A 27,702-nucleotide genomic window follows, 5' to 3' on the forward strand; every position below is an offset into this window, starting at 1 on the left:
TGCCCTCGGGTGTTTTTGACTACCGTTCCCATCAGTGCGGGCAAGGACTGATGGGAGTTGCAGTCCAAAGCTTCTGGATCAGGCAGCAGGCTTTTTGGGGTGGGTTAGGAAACTGCCTTACCCCAATTCCCCTCTTCCCCGTTCACCCTGCCTCCCCCTGGTGTTAGTGCCAACCCAAGGGGGATTGGCCTTGTAGAGGAGTCTCCTTGGCACTGGGGGTGGCAGCGGCAGTGCTGTGCTGCTTCAGAAAGTCTCGTCTTTCTCGGGCTCTCCGGTTCTGGAACCAAATTTTCACCTTGGGGGGGGGAAGAAAGAGAAAAAAAGAGGAAGAGGAGGTCAGTCGCTTGTCGCCCAGATTTGACCCACTTGGGATTCTCACCCCCCTGGTCAGTTTCTACAAAAATATGGAAGAGAGAAATGGGTTCGAAAATTGGAAATGGGTCAATGCCTTCTCCCACGAGCTAGCGTGGTGGACTAGACTACTAGGACCCTGGAGACCAGGGTTCAAATCCCCACTTGGGTGCAAAGGCTTGGGCCAGTCCCTGTCTGCCTCTCATCCTGGCCCCCCTCGCAGGGCTGTTGTGGGGATTAACCGAAGAGGGGGAGAACCATACACGCCACCTGGAGCTCCTCAGAGAAGAAAGTGGGGAATGAATGTGATAAATAAAGAAAGGATAAGTTCCGCCTGACACACACAGACCCTCCGCAATGATTACTTAGTTGGGGGGAAAAGAACAATTCTAATAGTTCCATCGAAACGGGATGCTTTTAAGAATTCACACACAAACACACCAGCAACTGGTTTCGTAGGGGGTCCGCGGGGCTTGAATGATCTCATAGAATTGTCAAATTAGAAGGACACCCGAGGGTCATCTAGTCCAACTCCTTGCCATGCAGGAATTTCAACTAAAGCGCCCAACCTCTGCTTTAAAAAAAAACACTGCAAGGAAAGAGAGTCACAACCTCCCAAGGGAGCCTCTTGAAACTGCAGCTCCCAGCGCCTCTTCTGAAACACCACAATAGTTAGACTGGTTTGGTGTCTAACATGTCAAAGGGAAGGAAGGGCCTTAGCTCAGCAACACAGCATCTGTTTTGCACCCAAAAGCACCCAAAGTTTGATCCGCAGCAGAAAAGACTCCTGCTTCAAACCCAATTGGGCTGTCGTAGTTTAGTGCTCCACCCACTTTTTGCCTCTGGCCACACCCAACCCTGGCATGTGGCCCCCAGATGCTTCCCATTGGGGGAATGCTGCCCTCAGCCTGACAAAAGTGCCCTGCCCCCACCTGGCACCAGGGGACAGGTAGAGGAAACTGGCGGCCCTCCAGAGCTTGTTGGACTACAACTCCCATGGTGCCTTGCCATTGCTGTGCTACCTGATGGGAGTCGGAGTCCAATGACGTCCAGAAGGCTGCAGATTCCCAGACCCAAGAGCAACTTCGCTTTGCTCCACCAGGAGGCACTGTCACAAAGCTGAGGGGCAAGGACCACTCCAGGAGCAGCTCAGTGGCCCAGGAATCATAGAGTCATAGCACTGTTGGGCTGGAAGGGATCCCCGAGGGACATCCAGCCCAACCCCCTGCTGTGCAGGAGGTGGCAGAGCTACAGCATGCAGAGATGCCCTAGGGGGCTGCACATGATCCCAGCTGAGCCCACAGGGTTGGAGGAATAGGGTTCTTTCTTACCCGGTTCTCCGTGAGGCCCAGCAGCAGAGCCACCTCCCTGACCTGCTCGGTGCTCAGATAATGCGCTTGTTGGAAGCTGCTCTCCAGGGTCCCCAGCTGAGAGGCAGAGAATGGCACCCGGGGGCTTCGGGAGGTGGGCCGGGGGCTGCAGCCCGTCTGCTTCATCTCTGCAGGGAAGGGAGAAAACCCAGGTCAGGACCTGAACAGACATTCCTGATGAGCTGGGAGAATTGGCACAGGAAGCACAACCTCCTGTGCCACCTTCCTGGGACACCTGTGCCTTTAAAGTCCCTCCAGGTGTTCATAGAATTGTAGAGTCAGAAGGGACCCCTCTGCAATAGAAGAATCTTTCGCCCAATGCGGCACTCGAACCCACGACCCTGAGATTAAGAAGCTCATTGACCCCTGCCAAGCTACAACTCCCATCAGTCCAAGAAAGAAAGGGAAGATGGGAGTTGTAATTCAGTAATGCCTGAAGGGCCAGTAGTTCCCCATGCCTGCCTTTGGCCCATCCCTGGCAAAACCATCTGCTGACTAAGTTTCTAGACCTCTTGGTTAATAATACCTCTGCAGAGAGACAGATAATGCAGGCAGTTACATGCATACAGTAAAGGTAAAGGGACCCCTGACCATTAGGTCCAGTCGTGACCGACTCTGGGGTTGCGGTGCTCATCTTGCGTACAGCTTCCAGGTCATGTGGCCAGCATGACAAAGCCGCTTCTGGCGAACCAGAGCAGCACACGGAAACACCGTTTACCTTCCCGCCGGAGCAGTACCTATTTATCTACTTGCACTTTGACTTGCTTTCGAACTGCTAGGTTGGCAGGAGCAGGGACCGAGCTACGGGAGCACACCCCGTCGCGGGGATTCGAACCGCCGACCTTCTGATCGGCAAGCCCTAGGCTCTGTGGTTTAACCCACAGCGCCACCTGCACATACAGTAAAGAGGCACAAATATTTGCTATCCATGCCAACAAACCAGAACAAATGCTTAGTCAAGGTCAGGGCACAGTCTAACCACCGCGTAAGCTTTGCGTACGCAAATCAGGATAAAAATTGACTAAGCGGTTCGCCTGGGGGAGCTCAAAACAAGACCCATATTTTATCCTGGCTCCTCCAGTGCAGTCCTGGGAGGCAAAGGAGGCAACTTTTTGGTGCCGAGGTCTTACTTGGAACGGGAGGGGGCTTGAAGCGGCCGCAATGCATCCAGGTGTAGCCTTGAGAGATGCTACCCCATCCCATGGCGCTTGCTCCTTCTGCCGACTCCTGGTGTGTCTCCCTTTCCCCTCCAGAGCCATCCTGGGCCAGAATGGAACGGATGGAGAAATCAGCCACTCGCTGGGTAGGCTTGGTCCTCTGTGGAACGAGGAGATCCCAGCGGCTCGGATAATGCCAAAGAGGCTGCCTCAGCTGCATCTGGGGGGCCAAGGTGGCAGCCCCTTCTCTGCTAACTAAGAGGGACAGGGGACGCCTCCCGGGACCATCAAAGCTGGTGTTGGCCATTTGTCTTGAAGCTCGGATGGCGCCTTCCTTGGTGGGCTCAGCCGGCGGGTTCTGGGGGAGAGGCAAGGCGTGGAAAGAGCTGCCACTGCCTGGACCTCCTATATTTAAGAGCCAGGGGCTGGGCTGGTGGAGACAGAGGGAGATTTGCGAGGGATTTACCTGGGACCAATCCAGAGGCCTGCTCAGGAGGGATAAGATCACCTGACAGGAGCCGAATCTGTCGGGGATGGAAGGCACCTACCAGTTGCCAAAGTCTCCTGTTACAGGCAGAGGCGGAGGAGGCCTTGAATGGGACACCTGATCTTCTAGGTCAAAAAGAAGTTTGTAGCAATCAGTGACAAATCCTCACCGCCCTCAGCTTTCTTTGGCCACTCATTTAGAATGGGAAGGAGCGGGGGGGGGGGGGGAGAGATCTGGACCTGAGCCCTTCTCCTGGATCTGCTGCCGTTGAAAGATTCAGGACCAAAAAAATTACATAAATAAAAAGAAAATAATTATTCAACACAGCGTACACGGTTGAACTATGGAACTCGCTGCTGCAGGAGGTGACCACCAGCATGGGTGGCTTTAAAAGGAGAATGGACAAATTCATGAAGGCTATCGGGAGAAGCAGTTGTGCTTCTGAACGCCAGTTGCTGGAAACCACAGGAAGGGAGAGTTGCTCTCGTGTTCGAATCCTGCTTGAGGTTTCCTGCACGCATCTGGTTGGCCACTGTGAGAACAGGATGCTGGACTAGATGGGCCATTGGCCTGATCCAGTCGGCTTTTCTTGTGCTTTCTCAGTAGTGCAGCAAACGGCACTCCCCACATGCTCCGAGATAGCCACTTCGATTGCCTCTGGGGGCCCGCAGCCAAGTCTTGGCACCCAGGAAAGGTTCTGGGGCCCAGATCCTGGCCTGTGTCCAAGATGGTTTTTTCTCATGTGGCCTGTGGGGCTGAGGAAGAATCAAAGAAGGGACCCCCAGGCACCATCCTGTCCAAACCCCTGCAATGCAGGAATATGACGCTGGCCCTGACATGGATTCTGCAGTGATGCCTCAATGGAGTTTTAAAAGCACTGAAACAAAGCCTTCAGGAGAGGTGTAATGGAGACTGTGAATCCCTTGGAGAAAACTGGAACCCAATATATACAGGGGACAATATTTTGAACTGGGTCCAGAAATGAATTGGCAACCAGAGCAACAATGCGGGACTTTCAAATGCCTGAACCCAGCACAGCAGCCCTCTCTGGGACAGCTGAAGTTTTCCAATGTGCAGTATACCGTAACAGCTTAAAGAGTAACCCTAACCATGGCCACATCCACACCTACACTTAAAAGCATTATGAATCACAGAATCTTAGAATTGGAAAGGGACCTGAGGGTCATCTAGTCCAACCCCCTGCAATGCAGGAATCTTGGCTAACGGAATGAATGAATGATTGAATGAATGCAGGAATCTCAGCTAAAGCAGGCTTCCTCAACCTTGGCCCTCCAGATGTTTTTTGGCCTACAACTCCCATGATCCCTAGCTAGCAAGAACAGTGGTCAGGGATGATGGGAATTGTAGTCTCAACACATCTGGAGGGCCGAGGTTGAGGAAGCCAGAGCTAAAGCATCCATGACAGATGGCCACCCAAGCTCTGCTCATCCGACTTCAAACAGCCATGGCTTTCCCCCAAAGATTTCTGGGAGATGTAGTTTGTAGAGGGTGCTGAGAGGCCCCAATTCTCCTCCCAGAGCTACAATTCGCAGAATGGTTTAACAATCAAGCCCTCTTCACAGGGAACTGTGGGGATTGTAGTTTTGGGAGGGGAACGAGGGGTGTGTGTGTCTCCTAACAATTCCCAGCACCCTTCGAAAACCAGAGCTTCCAGAATTATTTGGGGCAAAGTGCTTTAATTGCATGGTGCGAATGTGGCCCATGCCACTCACTTCTGAGCGAGTCCTATCGAGTTCAGAGGAGCTTCCTTCCAGGTGAGTAGGGTTACGATTCCAGCCCCAGCCTGGATGTCATAACAGAGGCAAGATCCACTTGTGCGCAGTGGCACCACCAGAGAGCAACCATGCCAAGGAATCTCCATGTGGGCCCACGCTCTCTTGTGTGCACAGAAAAGTGCCTTCTCCTAAATCAGACCTATTGGTCCACCTAGTCCAGTACTGTCTACACTGACTGGCAGCAGCTATTCAGGATTTCCAACAGAGCTCTCTCTGAGTGCTACCAGGGAACGCCGGGGATTGAACCCGGGACAAAGCAGCTGCTCTACCACCCAGCTACAGCCCTACTCAGGCCACTTGCAGAAGTTGCAAAGAGCATCCCGTTTTCACCTGGTTTATTTTACGGATGTTTCCTTACCAAACAGAAGCAGGTAAGAGCCTGGGGGGGGGTTTACAGCTGCCCCCCCGACTGCCCCCCCTCCACCCCTAAACGGAGCTTTCCAGGCTGCTCTTCTTTGACCCCATGTCCCTTCCCCTCTCTTCGGTGCTTGTCTCCTCCCTTCCCCATAGTGTCCTTGTCACCCCGAATCATATTTCTAAAGAGGCTCCCATTACCTTCAGCGGTTCCCTGGTTCCCAAGGCGTTGTCAGGAGAAAGCCTGATCCAGCCACAGGTTCTAGGATTAAGGATCTAGAAGGGACACAAAAGGAAACCAGGAAAAGAGCACAATTAACTAATTACCTCCCCTCCTCCTAATCCCTAGTCAAGGAGCAGCGGGTAACCCAATCTTAGCTGCACCCCCCCCCCCCCGTTACACAATAAAGCTCCTGGGAAACCAGCTAAAACCAGGTAAACGTGTGTGTTAGAAGTCCATCTGACTGGCTGGTCAAATGGGCAGAAAAAGACTCAGGCAGCAGGGGGGAAATTCCAGCTGAATGCTGGCACACAACAAAATGGAAATTTCAGAAATTTGAGAATAAGAAACTGAGGGAAAAGGCAGACTAGAATTTAAGTGATTGGATTAACCCCCAATTCGACCACGTGGAAGACGTTTTCTTTTCTGAAGAAAATTCCCTTTGTACTCCAGGTTTTCCCTCTCGGTCTGAACTCATCACATCATGGAACTATGGGGGGAAAGCTGCAGAATGCAATATTGGCTACATAATTCAGCTTCCCTGAGTATCTTAGCTTTCACTTAAAAGCCACAGAGGATGTTTCTAGGCCTCGTGGTTGCAGATATGATTGGAAGCAGACCAACCAAGTCCTGGAAGGCATAAAGAAAGGCTGAAGGAGATTTACAGTTTTTAAAACGATGGGCTTCATATCCTTCATAGCTCTGACCTCACCTCACACTGTGTGACTAATAGAAGATTAATTTATGCAAAAGAGTAAAAAAACGCAGACTGAATTATACAATAGGAGATTGAAAAACAGCATGTGCATTTCCATACTACGTTTTAGAGGGAGAGCCACGTTGCAGAAAGTCGAGATTGAGCCGAGTAAGATTGTCTTCCATAAACACGGTTTTAACAGCGAGTCCGTAAGTGATTGTGGAGGCCAATTCTGGTTCCACATGTCCTTCCACTGTGGGGACATAGGTTTCCAGGCGGGAGTTGATCACAGTGAGGGTTTGCCAAGTATGCCTTCCTCTTAGCACGTTTCTCCCTTTCGTCCTGAGTCCGAGCATCTTCAAAGCGCATGACATCTTTGGTAAAGAAGCACTTGCAGGCCAGTGTTTCCCAGTTGTCGGTGTTTATACTACTTTTTTTTAGATTTGCTGAGAAAGAAGCCCCTCTAGGAGGAGCAAAATCTGCTTGTAAGATATATTTGGGAGACCTTACACAAATCCGGAGTGCAGTCCCTGAGACGGTTGTATGCCTCCTTCCGGCAACTCCTGCAGCCAAGCTGGTGCCAAATGCATTGCTCTGCTTTCCTTTGGACCAGCGAGGCCAAGAGAGTTGTGGGTTTTTTGTTGTCTGGAAAGCCCGGGATCTCCAGACACACTGCCCAGGCTTGCGGTTTGACTTCACCCCCCCCCCCAAAGCACACTCCATTCTCCCTCAAGACAGACAGATGCTCACAAGTCAAGGCTGGCGGGCCTTGTACCTCAACAGCCCCTGATGTGCCGAAGGTCCCTCCCTCCTCCTATTTGTTTAGTTGTTTACGGTAGTCGTGTCCGACTCTTCATGACCCCATGGACCAGAGCACGCCAGGCACTCCTGTCACCCACTGTCTCCCACAGTTTGGTCAGACTCATGTTGGTGGCTTCAAGAACACTGTCCAACCATCTCATCCTCTGTCGTCCCCTTCTCCTAGTGCCCTCAATCTTTCCCAACATCAGGGTCTTTTCCAGGGAGTCTTCTCATGAGGTGGCCAAAGTACAGTATTGGAGCCTCAGCTTCAGGATCTGTCCTTCCAGTGAGCAGTCAGGGCTGATTTCCTTCAGAATGGATAGGTTTGATCTTCTTGCAGTCCAATTCCATTTTTTTGGTCCGTAAGATCATAAGGACATCGGAGGAGCCTGGCTGCTGGATTAAGCCAGTGGCCAATCTAGTCTAGCATCCTGTTCTCACAGTGGCCAACCAGATGTCCCAGTGGGAAACTCACGAGAAGGTTAAGGCACTTTAAATAAAAAAGGACTGATTACAAAAAGATGAAGCCTGTTTCAAAGAGCGATTTGAGGTTGAAGAAAGCAAAATGCCATGTGGCTGTGAGGCCTCTTTCACACCTATGGATATAGAGCAGATAGGCAGGTCTTCTCAGAAGTAAGCCCCATTATATTCAATTCTAATCCTAATTATCAAGTGTGGGTGGAACAAATGTGTGTGACCCCACCCACATTTTAGGAACCTCCATTGGATGGGAGCAGCCTAGTAGTGGACTCATTGGATGGGAGCGGCCTAGTGGACTCTATTTCCCAGAATTCCTCGCGGACCTCTAGTCTAGAGTCTCACAATTCCGCGTTGACTAACAAAACTACATTACCCATAAACCCCTACAAGCAGCGCCTCTACTTTGATAGGTTGAAAGCGGGTTGTGTCCGCCCCCGGGAGCCACGTACCCAGAGTGCAGTACGGTTCGCGTCCGCGGTCTCTAATTAAAAGGGGCGGGGAGGGGCCGAGCTGAGAGAGCCCTTTTGAAGGAAGGAGACTACGCTACCCAAGAGGCTTTGCTCCAAGCGCAAGTGCACTAGTTAATAATTAAATATATATTTATCTCTCTCTCGAGAAATTTGGTTACGCGAACATGGAGGCTTTGAAGAGGGCCGGCTAAAAAAGAAAAGAAAAAGAAAGTCGCCTGGTTCCCTTCGCTCGGTGCGGCTCTGTCGGTAAGAGGAGGCCGGTACGGTTTGAAACGGAGAGGCAGGATTTGGGGCCTAGGGGTTGTCATGACAATGGAAAGGGCCGTTGGAGCACGGAAGCCCCCCCGCCGCCGCCGCCGCGAAGATGGGGACTTGGTAGTTTTTATTAATTTACTTCCGTCACGCTGTTTTATTTATGCCCCACCGTTTTCTCCGGGGAGTTCCACAAGGCGCAGTTACCCCCCTCCCCGTTTTATCCTCGCAGCAGCCCTGCGAGGTAGGCCGGGCTGACAGGGAGGGCGGCTGTCTCCTGCCCAAGTGAACGCCGCAGCCGGGAGGGGCGGGGTTTGAAGCCTGGCCGCAGTTGAAGCGCCTGGGTTGGGGCAGGGCTGGGGGAGCTCTTGGGGTTGGGAGAGACCCCAGGGGTCATCTAGCCCAACCCCCTGCGGCAATATGTTTTTATATACGCTGGAAGTCTCCCAGAGTGTGGCTAGGGCGACCCAGTCAGATGGGTGCAGTGCAAATAATAAAATTATCATCATCATCATCATCATACTGCAGGAAGGGTGGCCGCTCAACCTCTTGTGTAAAAAAACCCCAACAAAGGAGAGAGCCCATTGCTTTCTGCTATGGCAAGGGTGGAACTGCTGGTGTGGGGGCAGAATGGCAAAGTGGACCTGGCAAGAGGAGCCCTCCAGCTGGGTCAGGCCAATGGTCCGTTTAGCCCTGTTTTCGAAGGGTGGGGCCCGACTGGATGACCCTTGCTTTCCCCAGCCAAAGTGATCTGTGCCACACATTTCCTGGCTGGTAGCTTAGCCTCCTGTGTTAAAACTACATGTTGAAAGCAACACTGGTGGGTGGGTGGGGAGAGACACCATTGCCCTTTCCAGTATATTGAGTAAAACCTCTCACGCACACATTCCAGGTCTTCTTTCGGATCCTTTGATTCAAGGTCTTTGGGGGTGTGCTGAGATTGTTTGCTGTAAGTATTTTCAGAAACTGGGGGGGGGGAATAGGAGGGAAATTGCCTCTTGCTGTACCTTTGTACAGTAGGCAAACAACAAGCCTTGTTCAAGGACACATTCCAGCCAGGCGAAAACACTTGAAGGTGCAAAACAGGGCTGGGGAGAGGGAATGGCCTTTGGAGAATCTTGAGGGCCGACTAGAGAGGGGGCCACATTTTGCTTTCCACCCTGAGGTTCCTAATGTCTCCCTGCATGCTTCCTTTCTAGACCCCTCACCCTGACTGGCTGGATTTTCCCCACTGAACAGCGTGGGCAGCCATGGCTGGCATAAGCAACATGGGCGACTCTGGCCTGTCCCGCATGAGCATCGCCTCCCAGTTCTTTGCCGGGGAGGAGACGTCTGGCATAGACACCATGACTACCTCGGAGAGGGTAAGATTCCTGGGATCATCATCTGGGTCTAAATGTGGATAGGTTGTGATAATCAATTTCAGAGAACGTTTTCTGAAAAGCCTTCTTTCCCTTCCTTTTCAAAAAACAGGTGGTGGATTTGCTAAATCAAGCTGCCTTAATCAGCAATGATTCCAAAATCACAATCCTCAAACAGGTGAGTGGCATTGCTGCCTTTGCATTGATAAGATCTTAGGTGTAAACCGGGAACAATTTCTGCTTAAATGGTCTTGTTTTCACAGGGCCATGTGTACCTGGGCTGACTTAAGACCTGTAGGTTCATGTGAGGCTAACAAACTAGAAAGAGGATTGAAATATACTTCACAGGTCCAGGACCTGCATAGCCTAAGCTTGGCCTGGGAATGATTGACAGTAATGATTCTCAGAAAATAGTCCATATCCTGTCCAGTGGGGGCTGGGGGTGGAGTTAGGTGGGATGAAAGAAAGAAATTTCTGTGTGATCCGGTCATGTCCTTCTACAGTTGTAGCCAAGTGAGTTAGCTGCTCCTCCCTTGAAACCTCTTAAGATCAGGAGCCCCACAACTCGCCATTAAACTCACCATCTTGTAAAAATGACAATGTTGTGTGCAAGGCAGCCTTAAGTGGATGTTATACTCAAGTATATGTGTTTTATATGCAGTTGCATACTAAACACTTTGGAACAGAGTTTGTGCTGGGGGTGGGAGGGAAGTGTTTCTGAATTCAGGATCTGAAGAGGATCTGCCTCTGCCTAGTTAGGTGCTATGTAACATGTAAAGTTTCCCATCTCTCTTCCAAGATGACTGTTGGGAAGAGGAGTTGTGTGGGTCTGGCTGGTAAGATTTAGTGCAGGCATAGGCAAACTCAGCCCTCCAGATGTTTTGGGACTACCGGTACAACTCTCATCATCCCTAGCTAACAGGACCAGTGGTCAGGGCTGATGGGAATTGTAGTCTCAAAACACCTGGAGGGCCGAGTTTGCCTATGCCTGATTTAGTGACTGGCAAGTAGGGAGTCATCTGATCGCCTGATGATACACCATAAATGTTCTCCTGGTTTACCTTCTCTACTTGGCTATATTAGCTATTCTTTTTGTTTCCTAGGTCCAGGAATTGATTATAAACAAAGATCCCACACTTTTGGATAATTTCCTGGATGTGAGTATTGCTTGTGCTAGAAACCACCTTCCCTCCACCATCTCTGCCCTCCATGGACTTGGAACAGCCACTGCTGGTCTTGCTTGCTTCTGTTCCTTGTGTGTTCTGTTTTGGCTTGGCCCAGCTCAAAAGTGGATGGGGCTTTTCTGCCTGTTGGTGGCAGGCCTGAGAGAGAAGTGGCTGTCTCTGACCTTCTCCTTATTCTTGCACCGCAGGAGATCATTGCTTTCCAGGCAGACAAATCTGTTGAGGTTCGGAAGTTTGTCATTGGGTTCATAGAGGAAGCCTGGTAAGTCATATGTTGTTATGCCATCCTAGCAATCGGCCTCCCCTTAGCTTTTTCTACGGGAATTTGGGGTATGTGTGTATACTGCCCACCCCAGGGAAGTTTTTAGTGTGTGATATTGTATTGTGCTTTTCCTATTTTTTGATGGGAGCTGCCCAGAATGGCTGGGGCAACCCAGTCAGATGGGCAGCATATATATCGAGAGAGAGAGGGTTTGTACCACTGATGACTAATAGACCCCTGCATGGTCCCATTTCTTTCATTGCTTCTTTTTCCAAACTGCTGCCTCTCGCCTCCAGCAAACGGGACACCGAGCTGCTTCTCAAGCTTATTGCTAACCTCAACATGCTGTTGAGGGATGAAAATGTCAATGTGGTGAAGAAGGCCATCCTCGCCATGACTCAGTTGTATAAGGTGGCGCTGCAGGTGAGCTGCTCCCCCAGGGTGGGGTTGGGGGCAGCTGAGCTTCCTTTTTGGGCCCCCTTTGTTTGCCTGGTCCTTGCCTCTTGTTTTCTGCCTGTCTCTCTCAAACCTGAGGCTGCTAATAATGCTCCCTGCCAACAGTGGATGGTGAAATCCAGAGTGATCAACGACATGCAGGAGGCCTGCTGGGAGATGGTGTCCGCCATGACCAGTGAAATCATCCAGCTGCTGGACTCGGACAATGACGGCATACGCACCCATGCCATCAAGTTCGTGGAGGCGCTGATCATCACCCTCTCTCCCCGGATGCCGGACTCGGAGGTGCCCAGGCGCCATGAGAACGACATCAGCCTCAACCGTGTCCCCGAGGACCACCCCTACATCAAATACAGTAAGTGGGTGAAGCCAAGGGAGGCGGCAGGACTCCTGGGGAAACAATCCTGGTTTGGACTAACCATAAGGACGAATAAGTGCAGAGCCCAGGAAGGGGTATCGGGTGTCTTGGTCATCCTGGGAAGGGACCAAACATTGCCTGCTCCAACCCTTTGATTACGAATGTCTGCTCCGAGCCCCCTCCTGTCTTGCCTGGATCATGTGCTGCAGGTGCAACATGGCAAGGTGCTTGTAAAGGCGGCAGCAGCTGCTGCAGAATGCGTCGAGATCTCTACCAGCCTTTCCTCACAGCTGCTTTTTGCCTCTCCCTCTCAGACGTTCTGTGGGAAGAAGGGAAGACAGCGCTGGATCAGCTGTTGAAGTTCATGGTCCACCCAGCTATCTCCAGCATCAACCTGACCGCCGCACTGGGCTCCTTGGCCTCCATCGCCCGCCAGCGGCCCATGTTCATGTCGGAGGTGATCCAGGCCTATGAGACACTGCACGGTAAGCCTGCCAAGATCACAGTATCTGGGACCCCCGAGTATGCCTATTAAGATTGATCTGGCCTTCATTATTGGGGCTGGCCCAGTCTTTAAAAAATCAGAAATCTTCCTGTCACCTTGAAGTGATCCCTAAAGACATGTAGTGATGGTGCCAGTGTGCCTCTCTGGGGAGAACATTCCACAAACGGAGCCACCTCTTGTTGTGACTCTCCGAACCTCTCTGGGGTGCGGGGCATAGAGAAGGGCCTCAGGTGACAAGCGCAGGCTCTGGATCAGTTCATACGGGGAGAGGTGATCCTTAAGGTTCTGACATATAGGCTTAATCAGCTAAATTAAGTGGGCCCAATGGAGTGGAAGTGGGAACAGGGGGAGGCTGCATATTTCATATTTCCACTCGATCTTATAGGATGTTCCTCCTTGGGCCTGGGATCTGGGTTCCTCTCTGTTGTTGTCGCTTGCTTGACTCGTTTCCTCTGTCCTCCTGCTGACAGCCAACCTCCCCCCGACGCTGGCCAAGTCCCAGGTGAGCAGCGTGCGGAAGAACCTCAAGCTGCACCTGTTGAGCGTCCTCAAGCACCCAGCGTCCGTGGAGTTCCAGGCCCAGATCACCACCCTGCTGATGGACCTGGGCACACAGCAGGCCGAGATCACCCGCAACATGCCTAACCTGAAGGAGCTCCGCAAACGCCCACGGGATGAGAGTGACCCTGCCATGAAGAAGATGAAGCTGGGTGAGCGGGCAAAGAAGGGGCAGGAGTGGTCTGTGGGGAGGGGCAGGCTCTTCTCCAAACCCTGTGATGACCCCCCAACCGTGCAGCACCTGCCCCACCATATAAAACACGCAAGCACTTCCTCTTTCTCTGCTGCAGAGCCAACTCTTGGGGAGGATGATGAGGATAAAGACCTGGAGCAGGTGGCAGCCCCAGCTCCCAAGCCCTCCATCCAAGTCAGCACACAGTCGGACACGGACATCACCGCTGAGTTTCTACAGCCCCTTCTGACTCCAGATAATGTGGCCAACCTGGTAGGTTTATCTGGCAAAAGTGGCTCTTGGCTGCTCCTCGCTTGAGTGCCGGGAGGGGAAAACCTTTTGCCTTTTGTCTAGGGGCCCTAGAAAGCAGACGGGGTGGCAGGAGACACAACTTCAGCTTGACCGAAGGGTGATCTTTCTGGAAAAGCCGGAGAGGAACGTGTCCCTTTGCATAAAGTTAGCCTGATGCACCTCATCCTTGTGAAAGCCGGATGAGTGGAGGTGTAGGGCAAAATTGGCTTTTTCTTAGGAATAGAAGTGTTTTCCTGCTTGGCTGTGGCATGCCAGGCCCTCTCACCATCTTTCTGCCCCCCAGGTGCTCATCAGCATGGTATACCTGCCTGAAAACATGCCTGCTTCCTTCCAAGCTACCTATACCCCAGTGGAATCTGCTGGCACTGAGGTCCAGATCAAGCACCTTGCCCGCCTCATGGCCACCCAGATGACGGCAGCTGGGCTAGGGCCAGGTATGCCCCTAAGAGGGACTCTGGGGAGTTGCTATGAACTTCTAGCACAGATGGCCCCAAGCTCTGCTTTTTTGAGCAATGCAGTGGTCTTTGTATTTGCAAGGTTTTGCTTTGTTTTTGCATGGGCCCATAAAGAAAAACTAACTGGGATGCGAGGTTTTGTGGGTGTGATTTTGCCAACTGTTCCATAGACGCAGCTGAATGGATTTGATTTAGGGGTGGGGGAGTCTTCCTTACCCTCATGGGCACCCTTTCAGGGGCCGCATGCCAGTTGGCGTGTGGGACCAGAGCCCAAAGGAGACAGAAGAATGGGTGTGACTCTTCTATAGCAGGCTTCACCCCATCCGCACAAACGCCAGGCAAAAGCACACTGGGAGGGCTTGGTGCAGGGCCAAGGAGGGCTGGGGCCTGGGGAGAAGGCGTGGCTTCAGAAGAGTCCTGCAGACTAGATGAAGAGGGCTGCTTTTGACCCTGGGACTGAGGTTCCTGATCCCTGATTCAGATCCTCAGAATGTTTGTTATTGAGGCTAACTGTCATACATGATTACCAAGCCCAAACAATAAAACTGGGCCACATACTGAGGTATTGGGTATGCACATTTGCAGCACTGTATTTCAGTTCCTGCTATTTATTTATTTAAGGGGTCTGGGAGCGGTCTCTCTCTACCTACAAGACAGAAGAGAAGTTTAAAAAGTCACAAATTAGGGGCAGATGATGAAGTGGGTTTTGCCAGATGATTAATTCCCTCTCCCTCTCTCCTGCAGGTGTGGAGCAAACCAAGCAGGTCAAGGAGTCGCTGAAAGAAGAGAAAATGCTCAAACCGGAAAGCGTGCTGATCAAGCGGCGCTTCTCTGCTCTCAGTACAGGCCAGGCCATTTCTGTGTTAGGAGCCCAACAAGGCTCTGCCCCCCCCACTGAGCCTGGGGTGCCGCAGCCCAAGCGGCGCCCAGAACCAATCATCCCTGCCACTCAGCCCAGGTGAGAGCCAGCAACACATCTTTGTCCCTTGAGGTTGAGAGGGAGAGAGAGAGGTTTCAGTTAAAGAACAGTTAACAGGCAGCTTGTGAGACAAATGGTAAACACCATTTGGGAAAGGGCCCAAAGTTCAGGGGCAGAGCAGCTGCTTTGCATGCAGAAGTCCCAGGTTCAATCTCCAAGTAGGACAAGGGAGCGTTCCCTCTCAAACACTAGAGAGCCACCACCAGTCAATACAAACAACGTGTAGGAGACAGATTCCTATTTTAATTTGTATATGAGTTTATCGAGGTTGCAGCATGGTCCTAAAGTTACGAGACTATCTAGTTATAGATAAATCTGCAAAAACTGGAGACCTGTCAGAAAAAGTTGGAATGATTTCTTGCAATTCACCTCGGCTTTCATATCCTTTCTCGTCTGTCTAGATCAGGTATGTCCAAAGTCTGTTTCGGGGGCCTAATCTGGCCCGCCAGTTGGCTTAATCCGGCCCCTGCGGCAGTTTATTTATTAAAATATTTCAAAAACCTCAACAACTTCAATCTTAAAAAAGGCTCAACAACATCAACCCTAAAAAAAAACTCAACAAATTTGGGGTAAAATATTTAAAAAAGCTTGAAAAACTTCAATCTTAAAACAAGGTCAACCACTTTGTTGTTCAGCCCCTTTGGTCGGCCCTCACAACCCTTCACTTCATCAAATCTGGCCCTCTTAAAAGTTTGGACACCACTGATCTAGATTGTAAGCCCCGTGGGGACCAGGAACTGGCCTTTTGCTTTGTCTATTTAAAAGCACCCTGTATGTGGATGCAGCTACATAGAAAACTAACGTAACATCTCGGCTGGTGGCCACTGTGGTCTCCCTGCTGCTCTCCTGGGCTGGTTGTGCACAAGAAGGCATGTGCTTTGAGCAAGCAGCTCTCACAGGAGCAGTCTCATTTGATTTTTGCAAATCCCTTCCTGAGTGGCTGCTCAGCTTCTGTTTCCAGCTCCTGGAAGATTCCCCACTTTCGTGAACTGTGTCTTTACCCTATTTCCAATTCCACTGCATAATTGCAAAGGTTTCCCCCCAAATCCTTCCAAAGAAGACATGGGGCATTGGTTGGATAAAGCACCCTCTTCGCTTGATCTTCTTCTCTGCCTGCCCTTGAGAGGCTGATGTGTTTTCCTTTCTCCCACCTGCTTCTTCCCAGGTTGGCCGGTGCCAGCGGCCGCAAAAAGATTTTCCGCCTGAGCGACGTGATCAAGCCTCTCACGGATGTGCAGATGGACAAGCTGAAGGTGGCGGCCGTGAAGCGGATCCTGCGCTCCGAGAAGGCCGTGGCCTGCAGTGGGGCTGCCCATGTAAGTGTCTCTCTCCTGCAGCCTTGTCGTGGTGGGAGCCTGGTTGGGTCCAGCATCTCTGCCTCACCTTTGCCAGCTCCCTTCTTTCGCAGGCCCGGGTGAAGATCCTCTCTTCTCTGGTGACCCAGTTTGAGGTCCCTCTCAAGAGCGAAGTCCTGACCTTCATCCTGGATGACATCCGCAACCGCTTGGACCTCGCCTTTGCCTGGTTGTACCAGGAGTACAATGCTTACCTGAGCCAATACCCCGCTGGCTCGCTCGACAACTACGATGAGTGTCTCATCGGCCTGCTCTCCGGTCTGCAGGAGAAGCCGGACCAAAAAGATGGGTGGGTAGTTGGGGGCCTTGTAGAGGTGTGGGGGGGTGAGGTTTAGGGGCACAAAAACCTCCCCTTTGATTATTTGGTCTCCCCTTTAGCCCCATGGCTGCCAAACATTTTGAGAGCAAGATGGGTAAGCTACCAAATGCACCCCAATATAAGCTATGGTGACCCAAGGTAAAGCTTCCCCCGTCACAAGAATATAGAATAGAATAGAATAATTTATTGGCCAAGTATCAACCATACAGTACTTGGAATTTTGCTTCAACTACATTGCAATGTAAAGAAAAAACGTACCTCATACAAACACTATTTCCCTCGCAATACAACAGCACAGCGAAAAGACCCCATACCATCAACTGGCCTCCCTTCCACCCACAACTACAGATTCAACCATCATTTGATGGCACAAGGAAAAAAGCTAACGAAAGGTTCTTGCTCTCCTCCACCCTTTTCTGGTTCTGGCCCTTGGAATGCTTTCCCAAGGGGACCACAGGACTGTAAAGGACACTGACTTAAAATGTTGCATCCCTAGTTATAAAATAATAGTTATTTCTGATTATTATTTTCTAAGCTCCTGGCTGTGACCAAGGCTTTTTCTGTTGTTGTTTTGCCTCACACAGGATCTTTACCAAGATGGTACTTGAGGCCCCACTGATCACCGAGAGTGCCCTGGAAGTGATTCGGAAGTATTGTGAAGATGAGGTGTGTCCCTAATAAGATACCGGCTGGGGTTCATCTTAGAGCTTCCTCCATATTCTCACAAGGCTGCAGGGGAGGAAAGTCTGCTGAAGTGCTGGGGTCTGGCCAGCATAATATGCTTGGCACGTTTTAGGGCAATTATAAAAGGCATTCCTAGCAGTAATCCTACCCCAAACTAGAAGAAATGTAATGAAAGCTTCTGGGACCTACAAAAATAGGCTGCTGGATTGGCTGTTCTGACCTTCCAACTCACCCCTGTTTCACAAATGCATCCCTGCGAAGTTGTCCGAAGGTTGGCACATAGTTATGGCTTGTTGGAAACAGCATGTGTGTGTCCCCCCCCCCCCCCCGGCCACAGTTTAAAAGTTTAAACATTTTACACTGTTACTCTTCCCCCAAACTGGGAATCTGTTCCGGGAGCCCATTCGACTCCCGGAACTGTTTGAAAACCAAGGGACAGCTTCCTATTGGCTGGAGGAGCTTCCTGCACTCAAATCAGAAGCTGTGTAAGCTGCGTTGTATGTTAGACTTCCCAAAAACATTTGCAAACCAGAACACTTCTGGGTTTGTGGCGTTCGGGAGCCGATTTGTTTGGGAGTCAAGCCATTTGACAACCAAGGCACCACTGTGTACACACACACACACACACACACACACACACACACACTGGCCAAAACATAAACTGCACATGCTCAGAGCTTCTTTTGCAACTCTCCTACAGAGCCGGACGTACCTGGGCATGTCGACACTTCGGGACCTGATCTTCAAGCGCCCGTCGAGGCAGTTCCAGTATCTGCATGTTCTCTTGGATCTCAGCTCCCACGAGAAGGACAAGGTGAGCCTTGAGCCTGTCCTCTTTGCTGCTGTGGTGTGGTCTAAGCAGTGCAGCTGAAATAAGCTTGCAAGCTGCTCCTAACTGACCAGGGTGCTTGCAGGACTGCCTGCTCTTACATGAACCTGCCTAGCTACTTAGATCACCCTCAGAGGCATGGCTTCTGTGTCCTCCTGCTTATACGAAGTAAGCTGGGTGGGGCTTTTCAGTTGTGGCACCTTGACTTTGGAACCTCTTGAAGAGATGGCTTGGTGCCATCACTTTGGTTACTGCCGAAAGAAGAGACTGGGGTGGGGCAAGAGGTTAATCTAGCCCAGCATCATGTCCTCACAGTGACCAATGAGATGCACCTGGGAAGCATGCAAGCAATTTTTGTCACACGCTGGAATATTTAACTGCTTGCTGTGATTTTACAATGGTGTTATGGTCATCTGGAAGGTGCTCTGGGAGTGGACCAGTGCTGGGCAACAGAGAGTGGACTTGGTGGTACTTTGAACTGCTTTGGGGGCATTGTGCCCTTAGAAAAAGGCTACATCCCTAGCTGAACAAGGTGCCACAGAGCCTTGGTGATGCCCATACATTTTCTGTCTCCAACCCTCTTAAAATTCTTGCCTTTGCTCTCCTATGGGGGAATGCCTGCTCTGGAACTTGTTCACAGTGGGAACTAGAACCAAAGAACACTAGGGCTCTTTCAGGCTTCCTTTCGTGCCACATTTCTAGGCACAGGTCCGTGCTTTAAAGCATCATGTCAGAGTGCTCCCCCCCTGGTACTTTCTCCGCAAAAAACCTGCTCTTTACCATTGGATCAGAGCAAAAGGCAATCTGCAGAAAACCCGAGTTGCTGTTGGTTCCTATTCAGCATGAAAGAGTGGGTTTTTGCAGGGAAAGTCCCCGGGGGTGGGGCAGAAAGTAAGTATGGAAGAGCCCTTAAAAATAATCTCAAATTCAGAGTTGGTTTTTTAAAAATCCTTGGGATTCTTGAAGCTTGCTGATGCACTGTCAAACGACCCATCTTTTGCCACCCCTGCCTCCCATCTCAGGTTCGCCAGCAAGCGCTCCTATTCATCAAGCGGATGTACGAGAAGGACCAGCTGCGGGAATATGTGGAGAAGTTTGCACTTAATTATTTGCAGCTCCTGGTCCACCCCAACCCTCCCTCTGTTCTCTTTGGCGCAGACAAAGATACAGGTAACTGGGCCGCACCAGATCCAGTTGTGTCCGTGAGCAGGTGGCTTGGCCAAAAAATGATGGTAGGGGCAAAACAATCCCCATCACCACTTAGAAAGTGTCGCATGTGAAACTGCTTCCTGTATGGAGCCTTCACCATGAGGCCAAACAGTGCATGTGTGCTGAACCTCTGGGATAGCTCAGTCTGTAGAGCATGAGACCCTTGATCTCAGGGTCGTGGGTTTGAGCCCCACGTTGGGCAAAGATTTCTGGTTGTAGGGGGTTGGACTAGATGACCCTGGTGGTTCCTTCCAACTCTACAATTCTGTGGCTCTGTATGTGACGGGTGATGGCATTCGCTTTCCCCCATGCTCAAATGGCATCACCTGTAAAAGAGGCTTTTCTAGGTTCATGGCTCCCCCACTCCTTTAAGTTAAATTTATACAACAAGAACTCCAAAAGTAGATCTTTCCCATTTCACAGCTCTATTTCCCTAGTTGTGGTGAATGGCAAGGAGCCTGTCCCTGTGGCATCTGACACTCTGCATAATCCTTGGCTCCCGGTCTCTTTTTTTCCCCCAACCCTCTTTTTGTCTTGCAGAGGTGGCTGCTCCCTGGACAGAAGAGACCATCAAGCAATGCCTCTATCTCTACTTGGCCCTCCTTCCCCAGAACCACAAACTGATCCATGAACTGGCATCTGTATACACGGAGGCCATTGCTGACATCAAGCGCACTGTCCTCAGGGTTATTGAGCAGCCTGTGAGTTGGCTAGAGAGGGGTACTGGGTGATCCACTATCATTCTTGAAACTGTATTGGCCCGAATATGAGCCACACTCGCAAATAAGCTGCACCTTTAAAATTTGGCAGCTTGGGGGAGGCTTGGGAACTGTGCACAGGACGGGTGCCGTTGCCCCACACTCCCGGGCTGCTCTCTGCGGGGGGGGGGGGGGAGCCGCACCACTTTGCCGGGGGCATAAGGTCACGAATATAAGCCTTACTTTAACTTTTCACGATCTGAAATGGGGGGGAGTGGCTTATATTCAGGCCAATACAGTAGGTGGCTCTCCTTCCCCCACATTCTCACCCCCACCCCACAAACCATCCTTTTGTTTATCTTTTCCTATCACTTCCAGATCCGTGGGATGGGGATGAATTCCCGAGAGCTGCTCAGGCTGGTTAAAAACTGCCCCAAAGGTGCAGAGACCCTGGTGACCCGCTGTCTGCACAGCCTAACGGACAAAGGTACAATTACGTCAGTGTTTATATTTAGGTGCTGTCTGATACAAAGGGCTCACGGTGGCTCACGGCAACCCCACGGAAGTAGTTGCTTCTGATAAATGCTGTGGAACTAGGATACGGGCTATGCAAAGCAGTCCAAGCTTGAGAGCTGCTGTTCAGTCACAATCTAATGTGATTTTCTCCACTTAGTTCCCCCATCTCCAGAGCTTGTGACGCGAGTTCGAGATCTGTACAACAAGAGGCTCCCAGACGTCCGGTTCCTTATCCCTGTCCTCAATGGTTTGGAGAAGGTACTTTCTAAGGCTCAGTTGCAATACTTCTCCCCCACCCCCCTCTCCCTGCCAATATTATCTTGGTCTTGAGCCTTTTTAGTTGACATTTTCAATATGCAGGTTATTTGGAACTAGCAGCCTTGTCCTTGGCTCAGGAATTCTAAGAAACCCCCCAAATAAGTGCAGTTTTGAAAAGTCTAGTTTGCCATCTGGATTGAAAAAGGGCGTGCCATTGTATCCAGACAAAGAAGAAAATCTGCTCCTTGATTTTGGGAACCACCGTGGGAAATTGGGCACGATATCTCAAGAGGTGTCCAAGCACATGGCAGACAAGCAACTTTCCTAAAAATACTGTAGAAGATGAAGGAGGGACAGCCAACACGTAACATGTCGGGATTTTAAAAAGCTCTTCCTTCTTACCGATGTGTGCACTTTAGTGAATCCAGTGCAGACTTAAAGTTGGTGGAACAGAAGTTGGGGAAACGAGGATGGTGCAAATGAGAGAGCTTAGAGGTTTACAGTTAAGTCTCCTCTCCCTTGGGTGCTGATGTGGAGGAGTTAATCCAGGGGGAAACTTCATAAGAAGTGGGGATTGAGAAGAGGCTTAAAGGACGAGAGGGAGCCGTGGGGAAGATGGCACAAGGATGGGAGTGAGGGAAAAGGACCCCGGAGATTAGCAGTGGAGGAGACAGATTCTGTGTGCTCTCTAGCGATTTGCAGGAGGTATTCCATGTCCCCGCTGCTTCCATTAAGTATCCCTGAGTATTCCCCTTCTCTGTCTGTAGTGCCTCATACCCAATGGGGGGGGGACGACTCTCTCCTGGGGGTGTGGTCAAGTGTGATGTGCATTCTTGCATTTCCTTTCCAGAAAGAGGTGATCCAGGCCCTGCCGAAGCTCATTAAGCTGAATCCCATTGTTGTGAAGGAGGTTTTCAACCGCCTCTTGGGAACACAACACGGTAGGGATCCTGGCCGCACAGGGACCTTGAGTTTTCTGTGGCTCCCGGCGGGTCTGCTCAAAAGGGTGTCCTGAGGCTGTGGGGAGACATGTTTGCTCGGTTTGGAAGGGATCAGCAGACTGGCTGGCTTTACCGTCTGCTCCATCAATGGCTGATCTCTTCATTGGCATCGATTCCGACAGGTGAAGGCAACTCTGCAGTTTCTCCTCTGAATCCTGGAGAGTTGTTGATTGCCCTCCACAACATCGACTCCACCAAGTGTGACATGAAGTCCATCATCAAAGGTAAGAGAGAATTCAGTTGCTTGTTTAGAATCCTCCTAGCATCTCTCCTGTTCTCTGTGTTTAATATTTTGGGCTGCCATGGCTGCAACCCCCCCCCCTTTCAAGCCACATAGGTTAAATTTCCCCATTACATTTTTCCATTCGCAAAATTACATCCATAGAGGAAATTCATACACTTGAACTGGCTGCGAGTGCTGGAGTTTATTTAGTTTCCCAATCCTGTACAGTGGTACCTCTGGTTGCGAACGGGATCTGTTCTGGAGGTCTCGCCGCATCCCGAGGAATTTGCAACTGGAGGTGCCACTTCTGTGTATGTGCGTGCGGCGAAACCCAGAAAAATACTTCTGGGTTTGCCGCGGTCGCATCCTGAAAGATACGCAATCAGAGGTGTGCATATCTAGAGGTACCACTGAACATCTATTTGGAAGCATGGAGTCCTGCTTCTCCCCCTAAGCAGATGTGGGGAACCTTTGGCCCTCTAGATGTTGCTGAACTATAACTCTCACTACTTGCTTGCTGGGACCCATGGGAAATCTAGTTCAGCAACACCTGCAGAGCCCAAAGGCTTCCCCACTCCTGTCTTAAAAGAACGGGCAGCTTCTGACCTCTGGTTTTCTCCTGCCACTGTTACCTTGTGGCAGCTGCTCTGAATTTTCTGCAGCAGCTGATCTTCTCCATTTCCCTGCTTGCAGCCACCAACATGTGCTTTGCTGAGCGCAACGTGTACACGTCTGAGGTGCTGGCCGTGGTGATGCAGCAGCTCATGGAGCAAAACCCGCTACCCATGCTCCTTATGCGGACCGTGATCCAGTCACTGACGATGTACCCACGCCTGGGCGGCTTCGTCATGAACATCCTCTCCCGACTCATCTTGAAGCAGGTGAGAAGGACGCGGGGAAGACCTGCCTTTGTCCCCTGCAGCCAGGTTTCCTTTGCTTCTTGCACTCATTGCTGCAGAGGGCAGCACTTCTAGGCAGCGCGGCCACCCTTCTAAGGGAACAGCATCAGCAGATTCACTCTGTTGGGGGCAGAGGGAGGTCTCTTACTGCGTGGCTGACTCTTCGCCATCCCGCAGAACCAAAAATATCTTCCGAGGATGGGAGGAACAACCCAGCACACAAGATATTGTAAGGCCAGTGGCCTGTCAAGTCCGGCATCCTGTTCTCACAGTGGCCAACCAGAGGCCTGTTGGAAACCCGCAAGCAGGATCCGAGAACAGGATCCCCTCCTGCGGCTTCTAGCAACTGGTATTCAGAAGCGTTGCTGCCTCTGAGCCTTGTGGCTAGTAGCCATTGATAGCCATTGTCCAGTTCTCTTCTAAAGTGACCCAGGTTGGTAGCTATCACTGCCTCCTGTGGGAGGGTGTTCCATAGATGAACTGTGGTGCATGAATAACAACAACAACAACAACAACAACAAAACAACAACAACAAAAAATTATTATTTATACCACGCCCATCTGGCTGGGTTTCCCCAGCCACTCTGGGTGGCTCCCAACCGAACAATACAAACACAATACAGCAATAAACATTAAAAACTTCGCTAAACAAATAGCTTTCTTTTGTCTGTCCTGAATCTTCCATCATTTGGCTTCATAGCATGTCCACGAGTTCTAGTGTTATAAGAGGGAGAAAAACTTGAGTAGCAAAGGACACTGTTTTAGGTGGCTTTTTAAAAAAATTGGACAGACTCATGCAGCATAGGCCTGTGTGTGCCCATGACGTCACGTTAGAGAAATGCAACCTCTGTGTACAGATGCCCCTATACCTCTGCATACTGGTTGGCCTATAGGGGAAGTCCAGTGCTTTCATGCCTGGCTTGTGACCCATCTAGAGGCATCTGGCTGGCGGCCACTGCTGGAAACTGGCCGTTCAGCCTGATGAACCTTAGGCCACTGGGGCAAGACACAGAGCAGGCTCTGGCTACTGGTGCTGCATTTTAACTCTTTCCCTTCCTCCCCCAGGTGTGGAAGTACCCCAAGGTCTGGGAGGGTTTCATCAAGTGCTGCCAGCGGACCAAGCCCCAGTCCTTCCAAGTCATCCTCCAGTTACCTCCCCAGCAGCTCTCTGCCGTCTTCGAGAAGTGCCCAGAGCTGCGGGAGCCTCTGCTGGCCCATGTCCGCTCCTTCACTCCGCATCAGGTACGGGAGAGGTTATTCAAGTCAAAACAAAATCCACGGTGTCTAATCCATAGCTGCATTTTTAAATCAAAGTTCACAGTTTGAAAGGCATTGTTTAAAGCGGAGCTTTCCAAACTTTTCATGTTGCTGACACTTTTTAGACATGCCTCATTTTGTGACATAGACCCAGGTGGCGCTGTGGTTAAACCACTGAGCCTAGGGCTTGCTGATCAGAAGGTCGGCGGTTCGAATCCCTGTGACGGGGTGAGCTCCCGTTGCTTGGTCCCAGCTCCTGCCAACCTAGCAGTTCGAAAGCACGTAAAAGTGCAAGTAGATAAATAGGTACCGCTACAGCGGGAAGGTAAACGGCGTTTCCATTTGCTGCTCTGGTTCCAGAAGCGGCTTTGTCATGCTGGCCACATGACCTGGAAGCTATACGCCGGCTCCCTCGGCCAATAATGCGAGATGAGCGCGCAACCCCAGAGTCGGTCACGACTGGACCTAATGGTCAGGGGTCCCTTTACCTTTTACCTAATTCAGTTTTACTAGCAAATCGGAGGTTAAACTAACTCCTGTCCAGCCCCAGGAGGAGCACAGAGAGCGTTTGCGTGCCACACTGCAGCCAACACATTAATGTGTCATGACACACAGTTTGGAAAGCTCTGGTTTAAAGAATCATAAGAGGTAACTTGTTGGTTCATTTTGCTGTATTATATTTATATCCCATTTTTAGCTAGGATTGGCTCCCAAAGGAGCCTGCAATTAAAAACGCACTAAAAGGCATGATATATCAAGATACACAGAGACATTTATTACGGTCTTTTGGTTCCTGTTCCTTGTCTGTGCTAGGCTCTTCCCTGGACAGGCACTGCTGAAGTCAAAGATTGCACACATGCAGACCTTTCCTATCTAAATCAGGGTTGGGGAGCCTGTAGCCCTCCAGATGTTGTTGAACTACAACTCCCATCATCCCATTGGGCACCCTGGCTGGAGTTGAAGGGATCTGGCGTCAGAAAGCATTTGGAGGGGCCACAGGCTCCCCAGCCCTGGTCCAAAGAGTGGGGCATGGCAGACTTAGATGTCCTTCTTGAAACTCAGTCCCGCATCTCCAGTCCAGTAATTTTAAATAAGACCACGAGGTCTAAAACATGTTTTCTTACAAAACGTACTAATGAACTTCTGTTCAACCAACCCAGTAGGATTTTAACCAAGATAGGGTATGTGTGAAAGTATCAGAGAGAACAGGCTAAACTCTTGTTTTGAGATAATACTTTCAAATGCAATGATTGGCACTCCCTCTGGTTTTTCTCCACCAGCAAGCTCACGTTCCCAATTCCACCATGGCCATCCTAGAAGCCAGCAACAAGCAAGACATTGAAGGGAAGGAGTTGCAGCCTCTGGAGGAGGCGAGGGGCTCAGCCCCGCCCAGGACCAAGGAGCTGAGAAGAGAGAGAGAGGTCAGAGCACATGGTGGGCAGGGAAGAGGCGGAGTTCATAGCATGGAACAAATGCGGGTTTTGCTAGGTTACAGTAACATGCATAGTGAGCATTCAGTGTGTTGGGAATGCCAGAAACGGAGGGTGGGGAGAAGGGAACTGTGAAGGACAATTCAGCTGTCTTTGGATTTCTGTTTCTGTCACCTTCACAGTGAACCTTGGCAGTCGGTACCATTGTGTTCAGTGGGGCTTATGCTCCTGTGTGAGCATACATAGGAGTGCAGCTTGTGTGGTTGCTGGTAGGAGGAGCAAAGCACTGTGGAGAGACTCGAAAGGGCCTTGGAGGGTAGAGAGAACCACTTCAGTGATGTCCAGTCAAAGTTTGCAAATGGGTGCAGAAGCGCAATGGTTTTTATTTTTGCAAGCCTGCAGCACTGCAGATAAGTGATCGCAATGTTTGGAGACAGCGCAGCTTAGCCCGAACTCGGAGACCTTGATGCAAACAAGTTTTGTGTAGTGTTCTTTTATTTCTGCATGTTTCGGAACACTTTCACAGAAGGGAAGCTAGGCTACCTTCCTTCCCCATGTTAGATATAGAAATAGAGGCCCAGCGTGGGGAGGGCGGGATCCACCACAGAACAGTGTTGGGAATTGGGACCCAGTGCTAGCAGTATGGTGGACTCATCCCCCCACCCCAAACTAGAAAGGGGTTTGAAAAAGGAGTGGACACTTTGCAGGGTCTAACGCAGCTCAATGCCAATCCTAGGAAGAAATGGAGCCTCAGCTCCTCCTGCCTCGCGTGTCCCAGGATATGATTGCCCTGCGCTTGGCGCAGGAGAAGGCCCTCAAGCGTCAGCTGGAGGAGGAGCAGAAACTGAAGCAGCAGCAGCAGCCTCCCCGCCCAGCAGCCCCCAAGACCCCACTCCCTTCCGAGGAATCTGTGGACTTGCAGGAGGAGGTGCCTGAAGTGGAGACTCCCACCATCTTCATCAGCATGCAGGAGGAAGACGAGAGCTTTGGAGGAGACAGCTCCCAGCTGGATTCCAGCTTAGAGGGCCCCTGGCCACCCAAGGTACTGCAGCTTTTTTTTTGCTTGTCAGTGAAGTGGCCATCAAACCTCCTGTAGTTCCACCTATGAAAGCACCTTGGTTGTGTCTTGGATTTCTGTCATTCCCTGCCGAGAGGATTATAGATGCAGCGCAAGCCACCAAAACCGTATCTGGTTCCAGGCAGGCATCCACTTGAAAGCCGGATTAATTCCGGGGACAGCACTCTTTGACACAAGCGATGTTCAGCTTCTCTGCCTTTCAAGTTCTGAGAGGAGCCACATTCAGAGCCAGGCAGCGCTTGGTTCTTCTGCACACTGATGGTTGTTTCTTGGTCTCTTCCTCAGGAGCTGCAGAGCAAGGAAAGAGCAGCCAGAAGCAGAAGCAGCAGTAGCAGCAGCAGCAGCAGTAGCAGCAGCAGCAGTAGCAGCAGCAGCAGCAGCAGCAGCAGCTCAGATGAGGGATCCTCAAGCAAGCCACCCACAGCCAAGCAAGCCACCCTCTCCCTCGAGGAGGAGGAGCCGGCTGCAGACGGTGGGGCACCACCTCCTGCCCCTTCCTCTGCTCTGGCTGCAAACTCTCCCAGCCCAGCAGAGGAACTGCCGGACCCCATTGTGGAGCAAGAGCAGAAAGCAGACAGCTGATGATTCAGGAAAAGAAGATTGGGGGGAAAGGGGTTAACTGGGAAAGGAAACCAGGAAAATAAGAATAAAGTGGATTAGATTTCTAAATAAAGAATCTCGGGTCTCAACTGCTTTTCTGTCTATACTGTAGGGTTTTTTTATCCTGTTTGTGTAAAGTGGGGTGGTGTAGTTCTTAATTATAAAAAAAGAGATAATCTGTTATTTGGGTAAACACAGCTGATGCTATATGTAAATTGCCTTGAACTTCATGTGCCTTGGAGGTAGTAAATATGGTTGTTTGTTGGGGTGGGGCTGAGAGGAGGAGGAGGAAGGAAGATGGCTTAGAAA

The 27,702-nt window shown here is 50.8% G+C and overlaps 2 protein-coding genes across 3 annotated transcripts; one reads left to right on the top strand and one right to left on the bottom strand.

Moving 5' to 3' along the window:
• Nucleotides 1-163: 163 nt before the first annotated feature.
• On the bottom strand, nucleotides 164-8,832 carry LOC118086165 (homeobox protein MSX-2-like). The gene is made up of 5 exons (XM_035117476.2): nucleotides 8,695-8,832; nucleotides 5,717-5,791; nucleotides 2,852-3,236; nucleotides 1,683-1,849; nucleotides 164-295 (listed from the first exon to the last, which is right to left on the bottom strand). Exons 1-5 carry the CDS (start codon nucleotides 8,830-8,832, stop codon nucleotides 164-166), a joined length of 897 nt encoding a protein of 298 aa, XP_034973367.2.
• Nucleotides 8,231-27,487, top strand: SYMPK (symplekin scaffold protein). Of its 2 annotated transcripts, XM_035117090.2 has the most exons (28): nucleotides 8,231-8,429; nucleotides 9,328-9,384; nucleotides 9,635-9,799; nucleotides 9,909-9,974; nucleotides 10,900-10,953; nucleotides 11,169-11,242; nucleotides 11,539-11,665; nucleotides 11,804-12,053; nucleotides 12,371-12,541; nucleotides 13,032-13,271; nucleotides 13,410-13,564; nucleotides 13,887-14,037; nucleotides 14,803-15,016; nucleotides 16,203-16,353; nucleotides 16,446-16,681; nucleotides 17,296-17,377; nucleotides 18,096-18,209; nucleotides 19,247-19,394; nucleotides 19,974-20,134; nucleotides 20,510-20,618; nucleotides 20,805-20,905; nucleotides 21,756-21,846; nucleotides 22,029-22,130; nucleotides 22,823-23,010; nucleotides 24,094-24,270; nucleotides 25,566-25,706; nucleotides 26,452-26,757; nucleotides 27,079-27,487. In XM_035117090.2, exons 3-28 carry the CDS (start codon nucleotides 9,686-9,688, stop codon nucleotides 27,373-27,375), a joined length of 4,020 nt encoding a protein of 1,339 aa, XP_034972981.2. In that variant the 5' UTR covers nucleotides 8,231-8,429; nucleotides 9,328-9,384; nucleotides 9,635-9,685; the 3' UTR covers nucleotides 27,376-27,487. The 2 variants fall into 2 exon arrangements, with proteins under 2 accessions (XP_034972981.2, XP_034972982.2); XM_035117091.2 differs by lacking the exon at nucleotides 9,328-9,384.
• Nucleotides 27,488-27,702: the final 215 nt, after the last annotated feature.

The sequence above is a fragment of the Zootoca vivipara genome, chromosome 6 (assembly GCF_963506605.1).
Source record: "Zootoca vivipara chromosome 6, rZooViv1.1, whole genome shotgun sequence".
Classification (NCBI taxonomy): domain Eukaryota; kingdom Metazoa; phylum Chordata; class Lepidosauria; order Squamata; family Lacertidae; genus Zootoca; species Zootoca vivipara.